Genomic DNA, 20,378 nt, shown 5'->3' with positions numbered 1-20,378 from the left:
ACCGCCGCCACCTATATTAAACACATTAACCCCTAATCTAATCCCCCTATACCGCCGCCAGCTATATTAACTATATTAACCCTAATTATATTAGGGTTAATATAGTTAATATAGTTATTATATTATATATATATATATTAACTATATTAACCCTAATTATATTAGGGTTAATATAGTTAATATCGTTATTATATTATATATATATTAAGTATAATAACCCTATCTAACTCTAACATCCCTAACTAAACTCTTATTAAAATACATCTAATATTAATATTATTAATTAAAATATTGCTATTTAAATCTAAATACTTACCTATAAAATAAACCCTAAGATAGCTACAATGTAATTAATAATTACATTGTAGCTATTTTAGGGTTTATATTTATTTTACAGGTAACTTGGTATTTATTTTAACTAGGTACAATAGCTATTAAATAGTTAATAACTATTTAATAGCTACCTAGTTAAAATAATTACCAATTTACCTGTAAAATAAATCCTAACCTAAGTTACAAATACACCTACACTATCAATAAATTAAATTAACTACAAATATCTAAACTAAAATACAATTAAATAAACTAAACTAAATTACAAAAAAAAACAAACACTAAATTACAAAAAATAAAAAAAAGATTACAAGATTTTTAAGCTAATTACACCTATTCTAAGCCCCCTAATAAAATAATAAAGCCCCCCAAAATAAAAAAAATTCCCTACCCTATTCTAAATTAAAAAAGTTAGCTCTTTTACCTTACCAGCCCTTAAAAGGGCCTTTTGCGGGGCATGCCCCAAAGAAAACTGCTCTTTTGCCTGAAAAAAAAACACAATACCACCCCCCAACATTACGACCCACCACCCACATACCCCTAATCTAACCCAAACCCCCCTTAAATAAACCTAACACTACCCCCTGAAGATCTCCCTACCTTGTATTCACCCAGCGGGTCAGAAATCTTCATCCGATCCGGGCGATGTCTTCAATCAAGCGGCAGTGAAGTCTTCATCCATCCGGCGATGTCTTCAATCAAGCGGCAAAGAAGTCTTCTTCCATCCGGGCGATGTCTTCAAGCAAGCGGCAGAGAGTCTTCTTCCATCCGGCGATGTCTTTAAGCAAAGCGGCATCTTCAATCTTCTTTCTTCGCTTCTCCGCCGTGGAGCATCCATCCGGCACGTTGACTTCCCGACGAATGAGGTTCCTTTAAATGACGTCATCCAAGATGGCGTCCGTCAAATTCCGATTGGCTGATAGGATTCTATCAGCCAATCGGAATTAAGGTAGAAAAATCTGATTGGCTGATTGAATCAGCCAATCAGATTCAAGTTCAATCTGATTGGCTGAACCAATGTTAGGTTTATTTTGTATCTAGTTTAGGGAGTTACGGGGCTCCAATAGACAGCGTAAGGCTTACTACGGCTGCTTTTTGTGGCGAGGTGAAAATGGAGTAAGATTTCTCAATTTTCGCCACGTAAGTCCTTACGCTGTATATTGGATACCAAACTGCGCTGGTTTGGTATACCTGCTTATGGCCCAAAAAACTACAGGCGACGGCAGAAATATACGAGCTTAACTTCTAGGTTACGCCGTATATAGGATACCAAACCAGCGCAAAATTCAGCGTCGCCGGCATTTGCGGGCGACGCTGCATATCGGATCGGCACCTAGGCGTTAGTATCTTATTGGGGTTAGTGTATAGGGGTTGTTAGTATAGATTGGGGGTAAGGTGTTAGAGTAGGGATTGATTGCATTTGGGGTTTGGTGGTTTAGGTTTATTTTTATTTTGTTTTTAATTAGATTTGTTTTCTAACTTAGGATGTTTAGTTTAGAGGGGCTTAGGTGTTAGGTTAGTTTGCATTTGGGGTATATGGAGGCATAGGGCTTTATAATCAGACATAGGGGTTACAAATTTTTTGGCAGTGGGTATATGGTTTCATAGGGGTTAATAGATACTAGCGGCGGTTATTTGGCAGTTTAGAGGTTAATAGTGACTTGTGGTTGGTATGTCGCGGTATAAGAGTAAATAGTTTAGATAGATACTTGTGGTGGGCTAGTAGTGGTATAGGGGTTAATAGGATCGTACTTTAGTTGGGTATGTGGCAGTTTAGATGTTTATTAGTTTAGTGTTAGTTTGCAATAGTGGGGCACTTCGATTTAGGGGTATTAGGATTAGTTGGTAGACAGACGGCAGTTCTATTCAATAGATCCTTTACTATACATTGCCAATATGGTTGGCGATGCTGGGTGTTGTCTAAGCAATACCGCTATGTCGGGAGCTTGGAATATTCCAAGTAACTTGCTTGACATATTGGCTGATCCCTTCGAATATTTCTCCTCCTCGTAGCAATTTGATTATCGGACCTGTAAAAAGTGTGTGTGTATGTGACAGTGTGAGATTATGAGAGAGTGTGTGAGACTGTGAGAGTGTGTGTGTGTGACAGTGTGAGATTTTGTGGGTAGGTGACAGTGTGAGCCTATAAGAGTGTGTGTGACAGTGTGAGACTGTAAGTGTGTGTGTGTGTGTGATAGTGTGAGACTGTAAGAGTGCTTGTGTGTGTGTGTGAGAGTGTAAGAGTGTGTGTGTGTGTGTCAGTGTGAGACTGTAAGAGTGTGTGTGTGTGTGACAGTGTGAGCCTGTAAGAGTTTGTGTGTGTGACAGTGCAAGCCTGTAAGAGTGTGTGTGTGACCGTGTGAGCCTATAAGAGTGTGTGTGTGTGTGTGTGTGACAGTGTGAGCCTGTAAGATTGTGTGAGACTGTAAGAGAGTGTGCGACAGTGTGAGACTATAAGAGTGTGTGTGACAGTGTGAGACTGTAAGAGTGTGTGTGTGTGTTTGTGTGTGTGACAGTGAAAAACTGTTAGTGTGTGTGTGTGTGTGACACAGTGTAAGACTGAGTGTATGTGTGACAGTTTGAGACTGAGTGTGTTTCATTGTGAGACTGTGAGTGTGTGTGTAAGACTGTGTGTGACAGTGTGAGACTGTAAGAGTGTGTAGGTGACAGTGTGAACCTGTATGAGTGTGTGCATGTGTGTGTGACAGTGTGAGCCTGTAAGAGTGTATGTGTTTGTGTGTGACAGTGTGAGCCTGTACGAGTGTGTGTGTATGAGTGTGTGTGAAAGTGTGAGACTGTAAGAGTGTATGAGTGTGTGTGACAGTGTGAGACTAGGAGAAAGTGCGTGTGTGAAGTTTTATTCGCAGCTTCTATCTTGTAAATCAGGTAAGATCTGTATGGGTTGAACCCAATGGTCTTTTGTCTTCTTTCAATCTCACCTACTAGGTTAATATGTTAGTATGTTACTGTGTTACTAGGTTACTATGTTACTGTGTTACTAGGTTACTATGTTACTATGCTACAAGGTTGTTAGGTTACTATGCTACAAGGTTGTTAGGTTACTATGCTACTAGATTACTATGTTACTAGGTTAATATGTTACTAGGTTACTAGGTGACTATGTTACTATGCTACAAGGTTACTATGCTACTAGGTTACTATGTTACTATGCTAGGTTACTAGGTTACTATGCTACTAGCTTACTATAGTACTATATTAACTCTACTGATAAACTAGTTAGCAAGTCAATGGGCCACATGACCCTATGGCAATCATGTAGTCAATAAAACAATAACAATTATTTGACATACAATATAATCACTGTGTTGGTTGATAAATAAATACAGTATATAATCTATTAGTATGACTATATTTATATTGTGATGGTGGGACAAACATATACAATAAAAGTGATCAATAACCATTTGTATACCTCGTAATTCTGATTCCCCTCTTCATAGACGCTTAAACCTAGAATCCAAACACAAGACAATTCCAGATACATTTTTTTGTTCATTTCTAGATGTTGCAACGTTTATTCTGCATTATCCAAAAGAACTATTAAATCCTTAAATACTATTTTATTTTTACCAGAAATCTGACAGTTTATACTTTTCTTTCCTTTACATTGTTTGTTCTATATTGTTTTGTGGTTTAATAAAACTAAATTCACAGTTTTATATTGTGAAATGCGTACATGACTTAACTACAGATATTAGACCATTTATTAACCCTTTAAGTGTGAATGATGAATCGTCCTCATCATCTGTCTGCACAATGTATTTAGCGTGGATGATGACCATGTGCCGTTAACACAGAGGCTAATTTTTGGATGTTATCGTAGCCCCCCTCTCGCACTTACCTCACATCCCTAATGGTCTAGACCAATAATGGCGAACCTTGGAACCCGTGAATAATCGGAACTACATTTCCCATGATTCTCAAGAAGACTTCAGAGTGCCTAAGAATCATGGGAATGTAGTTCCAAAACATCTGGTGTGCCAAGGTTCCCCATTACTGGTCTAGGGCTTCAGCATCGCTCGGGGAATCCGGGAATGAACGTAATATCAGCACAGTGTGTGACGTCATCAAGCCCTGGAAACCCAGAATTCCCGGGAAAGATAACATTTCTTATCCGATGAGAAACAAGATATGCTAGGATGCACAATTGCTAAGCCAAGCTGATATCTATAAGAGGCACCAAGCTGTCCAGTTACTAACAATCTGGATGGAAGCTATATATATATATATATATATATATATATATATATATATAACAAAAGCAAATAAGAGCCACAAAATAATATAGATAAAAATAAAATTATAAATAAAAAATAAAGAATATATAAAATATAAAAACAAATGTTATAATCACAGAACAACTAGTGACAAAACTTGGATATAAAATCCAAGACCTTTTTCTACAGCTGACTTGCACTATGCGGCGCCCTCTGTTGTTTGTATTCTAATTTCTTATCCCAGCTGGATGAAGGTTAAAGGGACATGAAAGACACGATGAGTACACGGATCATCTTAATTACTAATGGGATATTCACCTCCTGGTCAGCAGGAGGCGGCAAAGAGGTAAAGTGAGGTGTTAGAAAAGATTCTTCAATCAAGAGTTTATTATTTTTAAAGTAGTCCAAGATTGTGCTGGGTGTTTTTGTTCTAGGGTGTAGCCGTTGTCCAAATCAGTCTCTTCACTAGAGCAATGGTGGCTTTAGAGCAATGTGAACTTGTGGGACATAATTCTCACTGCGCCTCCCATACATTGATGCTGCCCTAAACCTGATAGCCTAAGTAAGAAAAATCAGGCTTTATCTTTATCCACAGGGCTATGGGAGAGAGAGGACCTCCTAAACCTGCTGAGCTGCCCTGCTGTAGGGCAGATTTTAAAGGTAAGTGCTGACTTTTTATTCTGGGTCTGGAAAGAGGATCTCAGAGGAAGTGGAGCACTTTATTTTCCTGGGAACATAACTCCTATTGTTAAAGGGAGGGGACCCTGTGACAGCAAATTGAAAGCAGGCACTGGGGCTAGAAGGGCTTAATCACTAGGGCTGAGTAAGGAGCTCAGTAGGAGGTGATGGTTTGGTGACAAGAGTTTCAGTTAGCCTCCCATATTTGGACTAAATGTTTATGACTGAAGAGTATTACTATCATGCGGTGGCACTATTTTACCTCAGGCTTGTCAAGAGGTTAAGTTATCTCTGGTGGCTTATTTTTAAACACTACAGTAATGGCGACCGGAGGTTTGATACTTGTAACGCCCACGATGGGCGGAGCTTTTTTAGCGCCGATTTGAGCTGCGCACTCTGCTATGTCTCTTACACTGATAATGGCGACCGGGAATGTTATCACGCCCTAGAGGGGCGGAGCTACGTTTGGCGCCGTTTTTTTTGGGCTGCACACTCTTTATCGTTTCTGTTTTCGGCAAGCAAGCTCAGTCTTTAGTTTTGTCTCATATGTGGGACCGGACAATGCCACAGCTGCGTTCCGGATCCTTTTATGAGTAAAAGTGAAACCAGTATTTTTTCTTTATTTTTAGCTACGTTTTAATATAAAAATTAAGTTTGAAATGTACTTGGTTTCTGTGGGACAGATGGTAACCTCAGCAAGATTAAGCTGAGGTGTAGATAGGTTCTACTATATTTGCATACCAAGTTAACTTTCTTCTGCACATTAAAATATAAAGTTACATTTTAAAATTTAAAAAGACAGTACCATTTTCTCTTTACAAAATTTAACATGTTTATGTGTTTAACTCTTCCCTTGTGACTCAGGAGGGACCAAGGGGTCCTACTAAGTTTCTATTTGGTTCTATGTTTTGATGCCAATGGGTTTATAAAAATAGAGTTTTTTTCTGAACTACTCTTTCTAAGGCACATACTGTTTAGGAGTTTATTGATGATGGTCAAGTTATGCCATTAATTTCTCCTAATGTGTCCCAAAAAATGTATAGCCCACATGCAGTGCCCTGCGCTTCCTTTCGCACTCCACCTGGAGTTACCTTGCATTTCATGCATTGTCTGTTTGTCCATACTGTAGATAAGAAGTACAAGAGGACATATATTCATTCAATATTCCAAATTTTTCTTCCCTGTATATGGAAGAGGAGGATACTTGAGTAGTATAATTCTCAAACTCAGATGGGGTAATACCTTTATCTTATCTGAGGTTGTTTTCCTTTATTTTTAGTTTGATTTCCTCCATTTGTAACTTGTGGAGGTTTTAGCTACCCTGGACAACTCAGTCACTACCGGTGTAGTCTATCCTAGAGTGTCCAGTTAATTATACTAAATGTGTCCTTCATGGTGAAGTTTTTTCTTGTACCATATAGGGTTATACCAAAGTTTGCAATGGCAGACAGCGATGTGCATTGCTACCATCACTAGTGCGGCAGCATATTGGTTTGATGCGTTGTCTGATGCTTTTAAGACAGAAACTTCTTTGGATGAAACCCAGGATAGGATAAAAGCTCTTATACTGGCTAATTCCTTTTTTACAGATGCTTCCCTTCAAGTTATCAAACTGGGAGCAGAGATTTCAGGTTTCTCTATTGTAGCTTGCAGAGCATTATGGTTAAAGCCTTGGTCTGCGGATGTATCCTCTAAGTCTATGCTTCTAGCTATTCCTTACAAGGGGAAGACCTTGTTTGGATCTGGCCTGTCAGAAATTATCTCCAATATCAAGGGAGGTAAAGGTCATCTTCTCCCTCAGGATAAGAGAAACAAACAAAAAGGATGACAGAGCAATTTTAATTCCTTTCGAAATTTCAAGGGAAATTTTTCCTCTACTGCCTCCAAACAGGAACAGACTAGGCCTGCATGGAGACCTGATCTATCTTGGAATAAGGGAAAACAATCCAAGAAGCGCTGCTGTTGAATCAAGGACAGCATGAAGGGCATGCCCCCGATCCGGAACTGGATCTTGTAGGGGGCAGACTTTCCTGCTTCGCTCAGGCTTGGGTTCAAGACATTCAGGATCCCTGGGTAATAGAAATAGTGTCCCAGGGATACAAGTTATAATTCAAGAGTTTTCCTCCCAGAGGCAGTTTTCTGCTTCAAGATTGTTTGCAGACCAGACAAAAAAGAGAGGCATTCTTACAATGCGTAAGAGACCTTTCCAACCTGGGAGTGATTGTTCCTGTTCCGGTTTAGGAACAGGGTCTGGGATTTTATTCCAATCTATTTGTAGTTCCCAAAGAAAGAGGGAACCTTCAGGCAAATTTTAGATCTCAAGAATCTGAACAAATTTCTCAGAGTACCGTCCTTCAAGATGGAAGCTATTCGTTCCATTCTCCCTTTGATCCAAGAGGGTCAATTTATGACAACAGTGGATTTAAAGGACGTGTACCTGAATATTCCCATTCACAGAGATCATCACAAGTTTCTAAGGTTTGCTTTTCTAGACAAACACTTCCAATTCGTGACTCTTCCCGCAGCTCCTAGAATTTTCTCAAAGGTTCTGGGATCACTGTTGGTGATGCTTTGGTTTACCGAGCATTGCTGTGGCTCCCTGTCTGGATGACTTACTAGTCCAGGCATCTTCCTTACAACAAGTAAGATTCCACATGGAAATGTCATTTTCCTGCGAAGGAAGGTAAATTTGGATAAGAGTTCCTTAGTCCCAAATACAAGGGTAACTTTCTTGGGAATCATAATAGATTCCCTATCGATGAAGATTTTTCTGACAGAAATCAGGAAATCAAAGATTTTTGATACTTGTCTATCTTCAGTCCACTCCTCGGCCATTAGTGGCTCAGTACATGGAGGTAATCGGGCTTATGGTAGCGGCAATGGACATCATCCTGTTTGCTCAGTTCCATCTCTGACCTCTGCAGTTAAACATACTCAGGCAATGGAACAGAGATTACGCGGATTTGTCTCTTCAAATACTTTTGGAGCAGGAGACATGGGATTCTCTTCAATGGTGGTTGTCTCTGGATCATCTTTTCCAGGGAACCAGCTTTCACACACCATCTTGGGTGATTATGACAACAGATGCCAGCCTTCTAGGGTTCCTTAAAGGGCTCAGGGAGTGTGGACTCAGTCAGTTCCTATAAACATCCTGGAGCTGAGCGCAATCTTCAATGCTCTTCTGGCCTGGCCTCAGTTAGCCTCGGTCCAGTTTATAAGGTTCCAGTTGGACAACATAACTTCAGTGGCTTACATCAATCATCAGGGAGGAACGAGGAGTTCCTTAGTGATGACAGAGGTAACCAAGATAATTCAGTGGCCAGAGGCCCATTATTGTTGTCTGTCGATGATCCACATCCCAGGGGTGGACAACTGGGAGCCGGATTTTCTGAACAGGCAGACCTTTCATCCGGGGGAGTGGGAACTCCATCCAGAAGTGTTCTCCAGCCTGATTCTCAGGTGGGGTCAGCCGTAATTAGACCTCTTGGCATCTCGACAGAATGTCAAGCTCCTGAGATACGGGTCAAGGTCCAGGGACTCCCAGGCAGAACTGATAAGATGCTCTGGCGGTTCCTTGGACCTTCAGTCTAGCATACCAAATTCCTCTATTTGCACTTCTTCCTCAGGTCATTGCTCGGATCAAGCAGGAGAGGGCATCAGTGACCCTCATTGCTCCTGCTTGGCTTTGCGGGATTTGGTATGCGGATCTGGTGGATATGTCATCTCTGCCACTGTGGAGACTTCCGTTGAAGAAGGACCTTCTAATTCAAGGGCCCTTCTTTCACCCAAATCTAGTTTCCCTGAGGGTGACTGCTTGGAGATTAAACGCTTAATTTTGTCTAAGCGGGGTTTTTCTGACATGGTCATAGAGACCATGATTCAGGCTAGCAAGCCTGTAACTAGAATGATTTACCATAAGATATGGCGTAAATATCTCTTTGGTGTGAATCCAAGGGCTACTCATGGAGTAGAGTTAGGATTCCTAGAATTTTATCTTTTCTCCAAGAAGGTTTGGAGAAAGGCTTATTGACTAGTTTCCTAAAGGGTCAAATCTCTGCATTATCTATTTTGTTACACAAACGTCTGGCGGATGTTCCGGCTTTACAATCATTTTTTCAGGCCTTGGTCAGGATCAGGCCGTGTTCAAACCAGTTACTCCGCCATGGAGTCTGAATTTAGTTCTTAAACCTCTTCAAGGGGCTCCGTTTGAGCCTATGCATTCCTTAGATATTGAGTTGTTATCTTGGAAAGTTTTATTTCTTGTTGCTATTTCCTCTGCTTGTAGAGTGTCAGAGCTCTCGGCATTGCAGTATGAGTCTCCTTATCTTATTTTCCATTCAGATAAGGTAGTTTTATGTACTTCATTAGGATTTCTTCCTAAGGTTGTTTCTGATCAGAACATTAATCAGGAGATTGTTGTTTTGTTCCTTCCTTGTGTCCTAATCCTTCTTCTCAGAAGGAACGACTCTGTACAATTTGGACGTGGTCCGTGCTTTAAAGTTTTCTCCTGCAGGCGGCTAAGAACTTTCGTCAGTCTTCTGCTTTGTTTGTGGTTTTCTCAGGAAAACGTAAGGGACAGAAGGCTATGGCTACTTCTCTTTCTTTTTGACTGAAGAGTATCATACGTTTACATATGAGACTGCTGGACAGCAGCCTCCAGAGAGAGTTATGGCTCATTCCACGAGGGCTGTTGCTTCCTCATGGGCATTTACGAATGAAGCTTCTGTGGAACAGGTTTGCAAGGCTGCAACTTGGTCCTCTCTTCACACTTTTTCAAAGTTCTTCAAATTTGTTACTTTTATTTTCGGCTGAGGCCGCTTTTGGGAGAAAGGTTCTTCAGGCAGTGGTGCCTTCCGTTTAGGTTACCTGTCTTGTCCCTCCCGTATCATCTGTGTACTCTAGCTTGGGTATTGGGACTCATTGTGTCAAAAAAGAAATACATTTATCAGGTAAGCATACATTTTCTTTTTTTTCTTTCATGATTTAGAAAGAACATGCAATTTTAAACAACTTTCTAATTTACTTCTATTATCTAATTAGCTTAATTCTCTTGATAAACTTTGATGAAAACAGCATAACTAGAAAGGCTCAGTAGCTGCTGATTGGTTTCTGCACATAGATTCCGCATGTGATTGGCTCACGCATGTGCATTGCTATTTGTTCAACAAAGGATATCTAAATAATGAAGTAAAATACGCCTAGATTACAAGTTTTGCTGTAAGGTGAAAAAGCAGCGTTAACAGGTCCTAACGTTGCATTTTTACGCCCGCTGCTATTACGAGTCTTGCAGGTATAGGTGTACCGCTCACTTTTTTGGCCTTACCGCAAACCAACTTACGTAAATTTCGTAAAGGCTTTTTTCTAAGGGACTTCAATAGCTGCGGTATTAAGAGGTTGCCTGGGAGGCCAAAAAGTGGGCGGTACACCCTCTACCGCCAAGATTCCTAACGCATTTTAAAGTCAGTAGTTATGAGTTTTACACTACAAAGCTGTAGCATAAAACTCATAACTAAAGTGCTAAAAAGTACACTAACACCCATAAACTACCTATTAACCCCTAAACCGAGGCCCTCCCGCATCGCAAACACTATAATAAAATTATTAACCCCTAATCGCCGCCACTAGAATAAACATATTAACCCCTAAACTGCCGTACTCCTGTCTCGCAAACACTAGTTAAATATTATTAACCCCTAATCTGCCGCCCCGTCACCGCCACCTACATTATACTTATTAACCCCTAATCTGCCACCCCTAACATCGCCGACACCTACATTATATTTATTAACCCGTAATCTGCTGTCCCCAACATCGCTGCCACTATTCTAAATTTATTAACCCCTAAACCCAAGTCTAACCCTAAACCTAACACCCCCTAACTTAAATATAATTAAAATAAATCTAAATAAAATTCCCATCATTACCTAAATTATTCCTATTTAAAACGAAATACTTACCTATAAAATAAACCCTAAGCTTGCTACAATATAACTAATAGTTACATTGTATCTAGCTTAGGGTTTATTTTTATTTTACAGGCAAGTTTGTACTTATTTTAACTAGGTAGAATAGTTACTAAATAGTTATTAACTATTTATTAACTACCTAGCTAAAATAAATACAAATTTACCTGTAAAATAAAACATAACCTAAGTTACACTAACACCTAACACTACACTACAATTAAATAAATTACATAAATTAAATACAATTAGCTAAATTGCAAAACCCCCCACTAAATTACAGAAAAACAAAACAAATTACAAGATATTTAAACTAATTACACCTAATCTAAGAGCCCTATCAAAATAAAAAAAGCCCCCTCAAAATAAAAAAAAGCCCTAGCCTAAACTAAATTATCAATAGCCCTTTAAAAGGGCCTTTTGCGGGGCATTGCCCCAAAGAAATCAGCTCTTTTACCTGAAAAAGAAAATACAAACAACCCCCCCAACAGTAAAACCCACCACCCACACAACCAACCCCCCAAATAAAACCCTAACTAAAAAAACCTAACTCCCCATTTCCCTGAAAAGGGCATTTAGATGGGCATTGCCCTTAAAAGGGCATTTAGCTCTATTGCTGCCCAAAGTCCTAACCTAAAAATAAAACCCACCCAATACACCCTTAAAAAATCCTAATACTAACCCCCGAAGATTCACTTACCAGGAGAAGTCTTCATCCAAGCGGCAAAATGTCCTCAAGGAAGCTGGCAGAAATGGTCCTCCAGATGGGCAGAAGTGGTCCTCTAGATGGGCAGAAGTCTTCACCCAGAAGGCATCTTCTATCTTCATCCTCCTTCCGACGCAGAGCGGCTCCATCTTCAAGACAGCGCGGAGCATCCTCTTCTTCCGATGTCTTCTTGCTGAATGAAGGTACCTTTAAGTGACGTCATCCAAGATGGCGTCCCTTAGATTCCGATTGGCTGATAGAATTCTATCAGCCAATCAAATGATTGGAACAGCCAATAGAATGCCAGCTCAATCATATTGGCTGATTGGATCAGCCAACAGGATTGAAGTTCACATAATTTCCTTTTCTTCTGTTGGAAAGAGTCCACAGCTGCATTAATTACATTTGGGGATTAAGAACCTGGTCACCAGGAGGAGGCAAAGACACCCCAGCCAAAGGCTTAAATACTCCTCCCACTCCCCTCATCCACCAGTCATTCTGCCGAGGAACAAGGAAAAGTAGAAGAATTATCAGGGTGAAAGGTGCCAGAAGACGCCCCACATAAAATCATGGGTGGGGAGCTGTGGACTCTTTCCATCGGAAGAAAAGAAAATTATTATTTATGTTTTTCTTTTTAAATGGAAAGTGTCCAAGCTATAGATGACACTAAATGCCAAGACAGGAGGGTACAATAGGCAGCCCATACTGAGGGCATCAGGACTGAACCTCTACCCAATAAAAAACCCTGCTTCGTCCGAAGCCAAGAAAAATTTAAGAGGAAAATCCCCAATGACACTGACTCGCAGTTAGTCCAGAAGCCAAACTAGAGACAGCAAATGGACTTGACTGAGCAAACAGTCCTCCAGGAGACACTGTCGCCCAACAAAAGGTCCCCCACCGCTCATCTCCACAAATGAAGGAGACACCAGCCGAAACCCCCAAGGGAACAAGGCAAAGGAGAACCAAGGAAACTGAAAGGTCCCCTAATACAAAAAGAACACCTCCACAAGTGAGCCCAGATCACAGAGACCCAAAGGGGCCCAAACAGGGAAAGAAGGCCATGCCTATACCAAGCGAAACCCGGGATAAGACCGGGCATAGTGACAGAACAGACGTCTCTCCAACATCCTGTAAGCATGGAATGTAACTGAAGAGGCAAAGTCCTCCCAGTGTCTGACCATAGAATACCAAAGTATTCGACCATGAAAAAGTGTGTAATACTCCCAGGTGAAGAAACCCTAGTTTGAGAACACAGAGTTGATAACAGGATGACACAAAGGGTACTTGTGAGGAAGAAGAAGCAGTCAAGCAAGAAACAGACCACAAAAGCAACCCCCAGACAGAGGGCACATTCCAGGCAACCTAAGTCGCTGGACCTACACAGGTCCCTAAAAAGGGGAACATAAAACCTCAATCAAGGCCCCCCGAAAAGGAGAGTATACCCTCAGAACCCGAAGGAAGAGTAAACCCTCTTCTAATCAATGGAGCAAGTTGAGGGAAAATCTATACCCTAGCAGACTAAGCTAACAGGATAGACTCAACAAAGTTCACACCTTCAGAGGAGACTGCGACTGAACGCAGTTCCTTAGACCACTCGGCCATCCTGACCTGCAGACCTACACCCAGCTGGACCAACCCAGCCTCAGGGATCCAAGATAGGGGAACAAAGGAATACTGAACAGGTATAAGAATGAGCGTAAGGATAGCACAGCCATCCCCACAGAGTACAAGTACAACCCGACTCTGAAAACAGACAACAAGGCCATAGACCTAAGGATCTATCAAATAAAGGCCCAACATGTCTGCTTGGAGCCAGAAAGACCCCAGGGGGAACCAATCCCACCTTTCCACCTCCCCTCCAGGAGAAGCCCCAAACAAGGGCTCTATCTCCATAGGGAGGAGAATATCCCTAAAGAAAATTGATGATGCCAGAAGGGCAACAACTGGCCATAAGGCCCAAAGTCACCGGCTAATGGGAAGATAATTCCCAACACAGATGTCCTAGAAAAGGACCCCCCTGCAAGTAGTTTGCCGAGCAGAGGCACAGCCAACCCATTAGCCTGCAGAGCAGGGAATTCATGGGAACACTGGCAAGCTGACCAGGAGAATGCAACCCTAAGGCACAACTGATATTGGGCATCCAATGCCAGCAGCTGGGTATGAACCAACCACCCTTGAGGTTCAAGCCACACAGCTAACAACCAGATGACATGGGCTACTCTGTGACAAGGAGTAAAAAATACTCATAAAACTTGGCCAACCATGACCAAGTTAGGTAGATGGAGCAAGGGCATAGCCCAAGTTCCCACTACCACGGAACAACCTGACCAGACCTGAGATCCAAAATTCCAAAACCACCCAAGACTGGGTCAGGAAAAAGGCCAAGTGAAGCTTTAGCAACCGGAAGTCTCAGAGAGAAAAAGAGGTCCGGCACCTAATAGTTCAGGCAAACCTTACCCTAGAACTAAACACCCCAACTGGCCAAAAGGCCAGACACAAGGGTATGGATGCATATCCAGAGAATCTGGATAGCGTGAAGAACTCGAAAGCCCTGACCAAAGGAAGGAACCACCCCTAGCTAAAGTCCAATGCTCCAAGGAGCAAAGCTAGAAGTCGTATGAGATACTTTTAAGAGCCTCAGGACAACCAAGGGATACCTCAAGGTAAAAAAAAATCCTACTAGCAGGACTAGTCTCCCTATCACCTCTGCACAAGCAGAGGACACAAGGAAGAGAAAGGCACTAGGCCTACCCAGCTCCAGAAAACCCTGAGCTAAAAAAAGGCCCCGCAGGGAACAACCATCACCAGGAAACACAGATCCCCAAAAGGAGATCTACTCACCCGGAGACAATGGAAGAAGAACCAAAGGTCTCTTATAACTCAGACAGACAGTATACATCAAAGAGTAAGAGCTGCATCTAGATACACTGTAAACAGTTTATGCGTACACCTGCAAGGTGTCAAGAGCTGCAACTGGTTTCAAACTGCAAACCTTCTGCATGCTAGACAGCTATCCTGTACAAACTGTAGGATTCAGCCCAAAAGGACAAATCCAGAGGCCTAAAAAAAGAAGGCCAAACCACTCAATAGCGGTAAGGGGCATTAAGCACTCCCACCCTCCACCACATGGGGGAGGAAACTCAAAGTTCTGATGAAATCAGATGTCAGAATGAGTGACGCAGCAGAAAAACTCCCCTGCCCGATCATCTTTGACTGAAGGCTATAAGGACTGAAATAATCCTTCCCACCTAATGGACCCACAGGTCCTCTCGAATGCTTAGTTGAACATGAAAAAACAATGATAACCTGAGCACTCGGCGCTTCTACTGAACCAGCCGAGCAGAACAGCGCCACATGTCTGAACAGCCTCAAGACCAAATGAACCCGACAGGACCAGCCAGCACCTAGGGTCCTAACCGGCAACCTGCATAAATTCTCCCTTGTAGGGGAAAAACAGAAAACAGACATTTTTAACAGAGGACTAACATGTCCAACAACTTCCGAAGAAGTAATAAAGTGTATCAATCCCAGAAGGTTCCCGAAGGAAACAAAAACAAATAAAAGACATCCCATCGGATATAAATAAAATATAAGGCAACCCGGAGGCTAACGCCCAAAAAGACAAAAGCCCACCTGCAGGACCAGCCAAACAGAGCCCTATCTCTTAAAACTGGGAAAGATCTCAAACAAATGACAATCAAGAGATTACTTCATCCCCACATGTCTAATGAGGTGCACCATTCAAATTATCATACTTAAATGCTCTGTAACTGGAAATTATAGGGTCATTTGATAACTGAAAAGCATGTCTGAGCAACATGCGAAGGTGCGCAATCCTGTAACAGAAGGCACAACACTCAGGGACAGATACCCCCGCGGGGAACTGTAGAGGCCTTCCCCAAGGCATAAGGCCCAGGACAAAAGGGCACAAGCACATTCTCAAATAAACATCTGGACTCTGCAGACGAACAATCGCCAACATTATGTGGAAGCGAAAACGTGCTGCAACCTCCGGGGGAAACACGCCACCCTGCATGGAGAAACCATAAATTGGGTTACCCGCATGTGCAGAAGTATGATTTGTTAGGGAACTCGCCTCTCGGAGGACAGGACCCCCAGAGGCGGATGGCTCAGCAGTCCCTTGATTCCCCGAGTCCGAGGAACCAGGCGCTCTGAAATGGCATACGGAACAAAACGAGGCCACTCCGGATTCATCACCGGACACAGAATCTGAAATCAAAATAGTCTCAGTATCAGAATCCACTGTAACTGAATCTGAAATAAACACAGTCTCAGCAATAGAATCCTCCATAACTGGATAGACAATATTTAAATATGGACTAAAGAAGTGAAAACTAAAACAGTACCTGACACCCCCAATGGCTGGGGCACTCACCATCTCTTATGACCAGACCCCTGCGGACTAGAAAATTTCCCTCACCATGCAGTTGGGAATGCGGAAATGGAAAAAATGTAACATAGCCACGCCCGAACACAAGGTGAACCATACAGTCTAAACAAGTGCGCCCAACCAAAATGCTGCGTCACTTCCAAAGGCCTCAATGTTCCAACCACGAGCCTAGTAAACATTGCACATAAGCAGGTTGAATCACATAACAAACATGATTATAAACCCCCCCTGTTCAATAACCCCCTCAGGAGATATTAACCCTCAATTCCAAGATACTAAAAGAGACTCACTGAGACCCTTATGTATAAGTTAGACCCACAAGGTGGTAGCCTCTCGGGAAACATTGACATTACAGTCAATTGCAAATAAAGTAAAATCAAACAATCTTACTGGAATCTACACCATGGAACAGGAACGCAGCCCTTCAAGTGTGATGGATAGTAGCATTACCTCTGTCATGGACTTGAGAGAAGAAAGCAGGCAGCAAAGCAAAGTTCGACAACGTCGATTGCTTGAGGAGCTGTTAATATGAGTCAAGATGGTTTTGCAGAAAGAAACTCCCTGCATCTCCGGACTCTAACTTTCATCCAAGTCCTCACTGAGAGACTGACAGGACTACTTAAAACTCCTGTCCCAAGCCGAAGAGTACTACCCTCCATAAGAGACAAAAAACTAAATTAAAAAATGTACACTTCTCTGCCATCCTCCTGGGACGAAAGGCAAAGAATGACTGGGGGATGAGGGGAGTGGGAGGAGTATTTAAGCCTTTGGCTGAGTTATCTTTGCCCCCTCCTGGTGGCCAGGTTCTTATTTCCCAAAAGTAATGAATGCAGCTGTGGACTCTTTCCATTTAAGAAGAAAATGACGTTTTTGCCGCCAAGATGAAGACTTCTCGCCTTTTGGATGAGGACTTCGCTGCCGGGATGAAGATTGAAGAGGCCGCCTGGATGAAGACTTCTCACTGCTTGGATGAAGATCGTTCAAGCGGGACTTCAAAAACTGTAAGTGGATCGTCAGGGGGATAGTGTTAGGCTTTTTTTTTTTTTAAATTGGGTGGGTTTTAATTTTAGATTAGGGTTTGAGCAGTAAAAGAGCTAAATGCCCTTTTCAGGGCAATGGATAGCTTAGGTTTTTTAGATAGTTTTAATTTTGTGGGTTTGGGGGGGTGGTTTGTAATGTTATTGGGTCTTTGTATTTTTTTCACAAAAAGAGCTGTTATTTTTAGGGCAATACCCTACAAAAGGCCCTTTTAAGGGCCCCCCAAAAGGCCCTTATAAGGGTCATTGGTAGTTTATTCTAGATTAGTCTTATTTATTTTGGGGTGGGGTTTTTTTTTTTAAACAGTATTAGAATAGGAATAATTTTTATTTTTTTTAGATAATTTCGTTTTTTATTTTTTGTAATGGTAGTTTTTTTTTTTTTTAGGTTTTAGTGTAAAACAGCTTAGGTTTTATGTCACAGGTAATTTTTGTATTTATTTTAACTAGGTAGTTATTCAATAGTTAATAACTATTTACTAACTAATCTACCTAGTTAAAATAAATACAAACTTACCTGTGAAAATAAAAATAAAACCTAAGCTAGCTACAATATATTTATTAGTTATATTGTAGTTAGCTTAGGTTTTATTTCACAGGAAATTATGTATTTAGTTAGGTTAGTTAATTTAGTTAGTTAGGTTAGGTATTATTTAGTTAATAATTGTAAATGTAATTTAGATCTATTTTTATTATGTTAAAGTTAGGGGGTGTTAGGGTTAGCTTTAGGGGTAGGGTTAGGTTTAGAGGTAGGTGTAGGGGTTAATAGTTTAATTTAGGTTGCTGCAATGTGGGGGGGCTGGCGGTTTATGGGTTAATCGGTTTATTTAGTGGTAATGATGTGGGAGGCCAGAGGTTTAGGGGTTAATAACTGTATTTAGTTGCGGCGATGTCGGGGAGCGGCGGAATAGGGTTTAATAACTTTAGTATAGTGGCGGTGATATCTGAAGTGGCAGATTAGGGGTTAATAGCTTTATTTGGTTGACGACGATATCGGGAGCAGCAGATTAAGGGTTAATAACTGTATGTAGGTGGCGGCGATCACGGGGGCGGCAGATTAGGGGTGTTTAGACGTGGGGTTTATGTTAGGGTGGTAGGTTTAAACTTAACTTTTATTTTCCCCATAGACATCAATGTGGCTGCGTTATGGAGCTTTTCTTTCTGCGATCGCAGGTGTTAGACTTTTTTCTGACCCGCTCTCCCCATTGATGTCTATGGGGAAAGCGTGCACGAGCATGACAAAACAGCACTTGTTTTGTGTGCGGCATGGAGCTTAAAAGCACCATATCGCCCCGCACAAGCCGTTTTTAAAAAAAACTTGTAATGGCAGCGCTATAGGGGATTAAATAACGCCACTTTTGTTGCGTTTGTTAATTTCCCTATAACGCTCAAAACTCGTAATCTAGCTGTGTGTGTTTAACTCTCTCAAAGGGGCCTACTCTGTAAAAATTAATTACAAAATGAAGGGACTGGGAATAGCTGAAAATGTTAGCTCATGGATAAAAAACTGGATAAAAGATAGGGAGCGAAGAGTAGTAGTAAATGGATCATACTTAGATTGGGCAAAGGTAATCAGTGGAGTGCTCCAGGGATCAGTACTGGGTCCTGTTCTTTTTAATATTTGTATTAATGACTTGAAGCAAGGATTAAAAACCAAAATCTCTATTTTTGCAGATGATACAAAGTTGTGTAAAGTCATTAGGTCAGAGCAGGATGAACTTGCTTTACAAGGGGATCTACAAAAATTAGAAGAATGGGCAGGTAAATGGAAAATGAGATTTAACACAGGAAAATGCAAGGTTCTACATGTTGGAAGTTAATATAAGCAGGTAATGTATTATTTAAATGTGATTAGATTTAGCCAAACAGAGGAGGAAAGAGATTTGGGAGTAGTAATAGATAAAAAGCTAAAGATGGGCCCACAATTCAGGGCAGTAGCTTCTAAGGCTAATAAGATACTAGCATGTATTAAGAGGCATTGATGCAAGGGAGGAAAGCATAATTGTGTCAACATATAAATCACTGGTAAGACCTCACCTAGAGCATGGAGTGCAATTCTGGGGACCAATCTCAAAAAAAGATATTGCAGAACTAGAAAAAGTTAAGTGAAGGGCCACAAAGCTAATAAGGGGAATGGAGAATTTAAGCTATTAGGACAGGCTAGCCAAACTGGGTCTGTTTTCTCTAGAAAAAAGGCACTTGAGACGTGACCATTACGTTATATAAATATATTCAAGGCCCATATACAGAGATGGCAGAAGCTCTTTTTATTCCAAATGGAGGAAAAGGAGATTTAATCTCCTGCAACGGAAACGTTTTTCACTGTAAGAGCAATAAAATTGTGGAGCTCATTAGCTGAGGAGGTAGTAAATGCCAATACCTTAGTGTTTATCAACTCCAGTCCTCAGGACCCTTAACAGGCCAGATATTCATTATATTTTAACTAGAACACATTCACAAGTGAAATAATCAGCTGATCAGTAACCATGGTTACTAACCTGCTCTCCCCCTTCCGATGATTATTTCACCTGTGCTCTAGTTAAGATACTGTATAATGAAACTATGGCCTGTTAAGGGTCCTCAGGACAGGAGTTGAGAAACACTGCCTTAGATACATTTAAAAATGTTTAGATACATTTCTCGCTAGAAACAGAATTCAGGGATATGATTGCTATATATATATATATATATATATATATATATATATGTGTGTGTGTATATCTATATATATGTATGTGTGTGTGTGTATATATATATATATACACATATATAGAAACAGATACCTATACCAGAGCGCCACAAAGCGCAGCTCACATAGATGTCTCTCTCCTCTCAATGATCTGTCGATCCTCGACGTGTTCCATTGTGACCTATGACCGGCACAATGGAGAGTGGGTGGTGCAGGAAAAGACTCAGTGCTGCCACAGCTCCTCAATCCAAGTGTCTGCAAACACTCACAAAGAACATAAAAGAACCAGATAGATGGAAAGATGTTGAGACTCTCCTGCACTC

At 41.2% G+C, this 20,378-nt stretch overlaps 1 protein-coding gene across 2 annotated transcripts in view; it reads right to left on the bottom strand.

The window, feature by feature from the left end:
• The window catches only part of LOC128665795 (beta-1,4 N-acetylgalactosaminyltransferase 2-like), a 325,846-nt gene that overhangs the window by 130,502 nt on the left and 174,966 nt on the right, over positions 1–20,378 (bottom strand). For both annotated transcript variants that reach the window (XM_053719997.1, XM_053719998.1), the window contains exon 5: positions 3,767–3,804. In XM_053719997.1, the coding sequence (XP_053575972.1) occupies positions 3,767–3,804 (38 nt within the window). The remainder of the gene's footprint in view (positions 1–3,766; positions 3,805–20,378) is intronic.

Source organism: Bombina bombina, chromosome 7, assembly GCF_027579735.1.
Source record: "Bombina bombina isolate aBomBom1 chromosome 7, aBomBom1.pri, whole genome shotgun sequence".
NCBI classification, from domain to species: Eukaryota; Metazoa; Chordata; class Amphibia; order Anura; family Bombinatoridae; genus Bombina; species Bombina bombina.
The sequence above is the reverse complement of the archived record's forward strand: the minus strand, read 5'-3'. Positions and strand labels throughout refer to the sequence as shown.